Source organism: Lathyrus oleraceus, chromosome 7, assembly GCF_024323335.1.
Source record: "Lathyrus oleraceus cultivar Zhongwan6 chromosome 7, CAAS_Psat_ZW6_1.0, whole genome shotgun sequence".
Taxonomy (NCBI): Eukaryota; Viridiplantae; Streptophyta; class Magnoliopsida; order Fabales; family Fabaceae; genus Lathyrus; species Lathyrus oleraceus.
Window position 1 is genome coordinate 151,285,726 of NC_066585.1, and position 6,703 is coordinate 151,292,428.

General features: G+C 35.4%; 2 protein-coding genes across 2 annotated transcripts; one reads left to right on the forward strand and one right to left on the reverse strand.

Moving 5' to 3' along the window:
* Positions 1–690: 690 nt before the first annotated feature.
* LOC127105870 (peptidyl-prolyl cis-trans isomerase FKBP13, chloroplastic) lies at positions 691–2,142 on the reverse strand. Its single transcript, XM_051043082.1, has 5 exons — positions 1,752–2,142; positions 1,567–1,659; positions 1,401–1,461; positions 1,254–1,322; positions 691–1,095 (listed from the first exon to the last, which is right to left on the reverse strand). Exons 1-5 carry the CDS (start codon positions 2,070–2,072, stop codon positions 1,031–1,033), a joined length of 609 nt encoding a protein of 202 aa, XP_050899039.1. The 5' UTR covers positions 2,073–2,142; the 3' UTR covers positions 691–1,030.
* Positions 2,143–5,401: 3,259 nt separating this feature from the next.
* On the forward strand, positions 5,402–5,932 carry LOC127102532 (FAD-linked sulfhydryl oxidase ERV1-like). Its single transcript, XM_051039892.1, has one exon. The coding sequence runs from the start codon at positions 5,402–5,404 to the stop codon at positions 5,930–5,932; it is 531 nt and encodes a 176-aa protein (XP_050895849.1).
* The last annotated feature ends 771 nt before the right edge of the window (positions 5,933–6,703 follow it).

Below are 6,703 nucleotides of genomic sequence, written 5' to 3' on the forward strand. Positions count from 1 at the left end.
CAGAGACATTAAGTCTAGGTTATGATACATCATCTCATCGATACATATAAGCATGTCAATCTTTTGACATTCTCTACAAATCAAATCAATCCGCGTATGTCATATAGGTGACTTTCTTCACACATTGCCTAACCTTGTTGATCCAACAAATCCTTCACCCTCATTTTCCACAATCTAAAATTGCTCGTTTCATCGAACCTTGCCACATCGAATTTTGCACTAGAGTTAGCCATACTCTAATACCAATTGTTAGAACAACAACTAGTAACAAAAGAGAAAATAAAAACACAAATCGCAAACAATGAACACAATATTTGTTTACATAATTCAACCAAGTGTGTCTATGTGTGCTACTACGAAACTACAATATTTTCGCATTATTACTTAAATGAATTAAGATAAGTATATAATGTTACAATCATATTACAAGTATACCACTAAACAGTACCGCGGGACGATCCATAACAATAATGCCTAAGGTAAGTTTGAACTAAACGCATGGACGGGAATAGAGAGCCATACTCAACCATTTCCACCACTCCTTGTCCTTTTTTTTTTATGTATATGAATCATACTCTTTCCACCCACCCGTGTCCTTTTTTATGTATATGAATCATGCTCAACGATTTATGTTATCATATTTTGTTATTTTCGGATAAAAAGCGATGAAGGAAAAAGGGTAATGACTCATGATTCAAATTTGCAACAGTTTATTTTTGGTGTTTTTGTTTACATCTAAGGAGGATACTCACCCGCTGCAAACAATAATAAAAGAAAGGAACCACAACATATATACTAGGATTCATTGTAGTCATCTATGTATGAACCATTAAATGTGCTAATAAATACATCGTGGTCCTTAATTTATTTTGTTTAAAAAATAAATAAAAATTGCAAGATGGGGAAAGATAGAGAAAACTGTATGCAATTGAAACATTTTGATCCTCTCCTCCCCTTTTTCTCTCCATATAAATCTCACATTCAATCTCCAAGGATAAGGATTTTATTTTGACTGCCATGGAATTGTCACTCATCCTTTGCCAACAAACTCCACATCAAATAAGAGTACAGAATCAGGAGGAATGACACATGAACCTGCATCAAAACCAGGTGCAAATTTAATTAGGATCACAACCGTCCCTATTAGCACCAACCAAAATTTGATCTTTCTTATCCACACAAATATATGGTCACTTTTTTAATAATGATGGCAAAGTAAAAACTATTATACAGAAGAAAAAGAGAGTACTTGCCTCCTCTACAACCAGCCCCTCTTGAACCATATCCAAGTTCTGGAGGAAGCTTCAATGTACGTTTACCTCCTAATGAAAGAAAAGAATAAACAACTTCTCCTCAACATGTCATAATTCATAAAACAAAATGACTGAAAAAACAAGTACCTGCAAACATAGGAGGAATTCCATCATCTCCTAAAATGCCTACATCCCATCCTTTGATAACCTGATAAAAATCTATTATATATACAATAAAGATTATACAGAAATAAAAGCAGCTTTTCGGACAGCAAAATCAATTCTCTTAAATCAGTGAATAGAATGATGATACCTCTCCAACACCGACGCGAAATGTGAGTGGCTTGCCGCGATTGTAGCTGCTGTCGAAAACTTTTCCATTCTCCAATCTCCCTACATAATGTGCCTAACAATAATAACATGACATATCTGTTAAACATAGTACAAAGGGAACAAACAATAGTGACAACAAATGACCAAAAGAATGGTTACTCTTACCTTAATAAGCTGTCCCTTAACAGCCTGAGGACCAGTGCCTACAATTTTATCACAAAAGGAAAGGCCTGAAGGAGCTACTGTTAATTCACATGGAGCTACTTCAGAAGCTGCTGTTGCAATCGGTATTATTGGTTGTAATAAAGAATGAACAAGGCCAAAACTCAAGGAGAGGCCTATTGCGTCTCTTCTGTTCAATTGAACTGGTGGTGGTTGTGGGACTTGGATAGAACATGTAGTTGTTAGTGAACTGGAATGGTTACGTTTTTGGGGCTGCAACGAGGTGAGGCAAGTCCCGACTGAATATGGTGCCAGTGAGTTCATCTCTACTGAGTTCAGGATATGGCCATGGGTCCGTGCGGTTTGGGTAAGTTAGTAGTAGTAAGGATATTGTGGCTCATATTGTTCCATGTTGTTTACATGTGGGGCCAAAACAAGTGATTATCCAAACAAAATTTTCTTTTTCTTTTTATCTCTTGTTATTTTTATAAATATATCAATAGAAAAGAAAGAGAACATTCGTCAAATATTCTCTATCCGTTCTTGTAAAAATTCCGGTAAGGATTGATAGAAAAACACCTTCCGACTGCAGCCAAACCTTAATATTTTTAGTTAATGGATCAGTTTGTTTCAAATTGGTGGGTAGCTGCGGTTTTTTTAATTAATGAATTGGTTTGGTTTTATCACGGTTGATTGTATGTGATAAGGAAAGGTGTGGCCTATAGTAAGCTATTTTTTATTTTTGACTATTGAATGAGATGAAAATTTGGATAATGTATCATTTTTTACCATTGTTTGAATACTCAATTATGAAAAGTATAACCATCATGGATTTGAATCTCAGCAACAATATCTTAGTATTTTTAAAGATAGCGTGTTTCACTTGCTTTTCTTTATGGTTGAAATTTTAATTGAGGTAAAAAACATAACTTTCCACCACAGTTGTGACTTTAAACCGAGGTAATTAGTTGAGGGGATCACTTTTCTCCACGATTGAAATATCCAAACAGTGGGAAAATACTTTATTTTTTAAAATAAATTCGTTAATTTTACATAGTTTATGTCATTACTTGTATTTTTATGAATCACAGTAGATACATAAACAACAACTTAATATAACATTTGTGAACAAAAGTTTATGTCATTACTTGTATTTTTATGAATCAGAGTAGATACATAAACAACAACTTAATATAACATTTGTGAACAAAAAAAAATGACACGCATTATGAACCAAAACTATATATTATTACATTAAAACCAAAATACAAAAGTAGTGTGCACTTGAGTCATAAATATAAAGAAAACAAGATACACAACGTGATCGAATGTCTTTTAGTATATGGTCTTTAAGCACCTATAAGTTGTAATAACAACACATTCTCGGAACACATGTAAAAAAACTTAGAAATCATAACAAATAATAAATTATGAATAAACAAAAAAAATCACTTGTTAGTTTTTCCATATACCTTTTTGGTGATCCTAACGAATAACATGCATATCATCTGAATCATTTTCTTCATACGAAGTACGCAAATGTGTTGCGAAAGAAGGGGTCTCAAGAATATCAAGAGTTAAATCTTGATTTCCATCACTAAGAGAAATGAGTTTTCTTTGGAGGATAATTGACCAACTATTGTTAGAAGGATCGGTGACACAAAAAACTTGTTTTACTTGGGATTCCATGATGAATAGTTTGTTCATATAAGTTGCCTTGCAAAGGTCAACTCGCGTGAATCTTAACTCATCGATTTGTACACTAGTGCTACTGTTAATTCACTTGCATTTAAATAATGACACTTTGAATATAACATAGTCAATCTTCCAAATATCCTCAATGATCCCAAAGTACAGTCTATATGTTATTACATTATTCTTATCTTTGGAACTAGAAAAGTATATGAATTCAGCCTCAACCATAACTCCATTATTTTCACTGTACTACGCTTATCCTTTGATTTTGTATAAAAAGAAAATATAGTAATGTTGTATGTAGTCCAAATTATTACATTAAATATTGGCATGTATGATGTTCATTTAACTGTCTCATATGTACTTCCACCAACAACCACTTGTCACTTATCTGAGGAAAATTTGTCTTGATAAGTCTTTTGTGAGCAGATAAACAAGATTGAACTTCATCAACATTATTCAATATATACAAATATACTTGAAGAACTACATCTAAAGCCAGTGAATTAATATTTAAATCTTGAGTAACTCTAACTTTTATATCTTCCATCATGACGAGACTTTGCAATTCATGTAGAGTATGTTTTTGACAAATAGTTTGAACAAAACTCAATAGCTTCTTCTATAATGTACCTTTCCATGATCGAAGCTTTCATAAGTGATGATCCTTCGTATATCCTTTAAAGATTTTCATGTATCTCTCTACTGGGTACATCCGTCTTAAATAAACTGGGCCATAAAATCTGATTTCTCTAACTAGATGAACAATTAAGTGAACCATAATGTTAAAAAATGATGGAGAGAAATACTGAAATTTCCCTTTGTCGGAGTGTCATACCCCGATTTTGGTCCTGAATTTTTTATGTTTTTTATTTTTGTTTAGCATGCTTTGCCTAACCTTACTTTGGTTTTATATGAGGATTGGTCTTGATCCAAAGTCATGGTGTTGTTCATGTGATTGTTAATGCACATATGGTCTTGGTCATCCGAACAACCAACCTTCTTGTGTCACAAGCCAATTGCCAATCATGCCACTTGATTCATGAATATCCCTTTCAAATCCTAATCTTATACCATCATTTCATGGCCTTGTTAACACATACTACCAGTCAAGTCATGTTCTTTTCAAAGTCAAGCACTTAAGTCATAAAATAAACCAATTGTAAAACAAATTTCAAACCATTTCAATTCATTTCACATCATTCTAAACCATCACATTTGATTCTACATAAAAAAAAAGGGTACAAGTCTTGACAGTTTTGACCAATTGTTGACTTTGGTCAACAGTTGACTTTTTGGTCAACATTGACCAAAGTCACCCAAAACCCAAAAGCCTTAATTTTCACCACAATCATCAATCATTTGTCCATTTACAAGAAAAATGCAAATAAAATTGAATTTTAACCAATTGTTGACTTTGGTCAACAGTTGACTTTTTGGTCAACTTTGACCAAAGTCAACCCTATGCCATTGGTCATCCCTAATCACTAAATGGCTGGCCATAACTCTCATTCCATTATCCATGTCCATGTTATCTTTGGTTTAACCACTTGTGCTTGGCTTCTTCACTTTAATGTCAACATGGTCACACCTTGAACCTTTGGAATCTTGCTTTGCCAATTAACTTCCATCATGCTGCATTTGCCCTGCTATACCAACCTGCTGCAACGCCTAACCTGCACAGACCAAAGTCATAACCAACATTAAGGTCAATCCATGAAGTGTTGCTAATATGCCATGACCTAAAACCATAAGTGTTGTCAATGGCCAAGCATAAACCTGCTGTGAGCATGAGCCAGCAGGACCCAATTCAAAGGTTTTAACCAAACTTCTCACTCTAAGATCACGGGAAGAACGATGGATTCTCATGATAATCATTCAGCTAGAGTTCATCAAACTACAACCTGCAAAACAACAGCACCCCACACACACAAAAGCAAACCGCAACAGTAACTAACATGTCGGAGAATTCAGTACAGAGTTTATTTCATAACTTTGAGAAAGTTGATAATTTTGTTCAACATCACGTATCTAATTTCATAGGCCATCATATCCAGTCATCAGGAACCTCTGGTATAGGCTCTGTCAATGCCTCAATCAAAGCTCCATTTGTGAAAACTACATCTTCTGTACAACCACGTGATCCTGTTGTCAAGGGTAAGTCCTCTACCCTTGTGACTAAAGAAGACCTTGGAAGGGCTACATGGACTTTTCTTCACACTCTTGCTGCTCAGTATCCAGACAATCCTACAAGACAACAGAAGAAAGATGTAAAAGAACTGGTACAGATCTTGTCTCGAATGTACCCTTGCAGTGAATGTGCAAATCACTTTAAAGAAGTTCTTAGATCAAATCCTGTACAGTCGGGGTCACATGCTGAATTTTCTCAGTGGCTATGTCATGTGCACAATGTTGTCAATAGAAGCATCGGCAAACCAATTTCCTGCATGAAAAGGCCATGGCGGAATTCTTCAAGAATTAATTCATGAACTGTTCGACCCTTTAGCTTCCCTCAAAATGGTGATGGAACAGTATCAATCCAAACATTCCTGCAGCATACAAAAGAACAACCAGCGCAACCAATAGTTTGCCTGCAAGAGGACCAACCAAGTTTCACTTACCATCCTCATCAACACATTTAACATTGCCTTGCAAACACCCTGCAGGAACAAGCAAACATGTCTGCAACCATCAAACCTGGACAGGTCAAGTGCACATCATGCCGCAAACACCTAGCATACAAATGGCATCCAAGAAACATTCAACCATGCATCATCCAGCATATACTCAGACCAGGAACAATTGCATCATGTGGTACTACAAAACATACTGCACAAACACATCATCATAATACTACACCAAGTTAAATATGTAAGCTCAGTCTTGAAACTTAGCCCACTTTGCATGTTGATTAACAACCAGAGGCATACACAACATCCACAAGCCATGCTTACCTGCAAGTAAACAAACCAAAAGTCTGTAGCAAGATTCATGCAAACATCCCAACAAAGCAGTCAACAGTTAATGCAAGCCATGTGATTGCATCCCACTTAAGCCAGAACAATGCCAATTATGCCACACAATAAGCCAAAGAGTCATACCTGCATAAGACATGGCAATGCTAACACCCTAAAACCAACTGGATAACCAGCCTTAAGCCAAATGAGCATGTTGCAACATGTTGTCAATATCCTGCAGAACAGGATACCAGGCATGACCAAACACCAAGCCTATTCACATCAACTTTTGACCATTACCAA

Excerpts from the sequence above, each read along its gene's own strand:
- LOC127105870 (XM_051043082.1), bottom strand. The coding sequence starts at position 2,072 with ATGAACTCACTGGCACCATATTCAGTCGGGACTTGCCTCACCTCGTTG. Across the intron at positions 1,660-1,751 it reads TTAAGGGACAGCTTATTAAG|GCACATTATGTAGGGAGATT; the intron begins GTAAGAGTAACC and ends TATTATTGTTAG. Across the intron at positions 1,096-1,253 it reads AGGGGCTGGTTGTAGAGGAG|GTTCATGTGTCATTCCTCCT; the intron begins GCAAGTACTCTC and ends GTTTTGATGCAG.
- LOC127102532 (XM_051039892.1), top strand. The coding sequence starts at position 5,402 with ATGTCGGAGAATTCAGTACAGAGTTTATTTCATAACTTTGAGAAAGTT.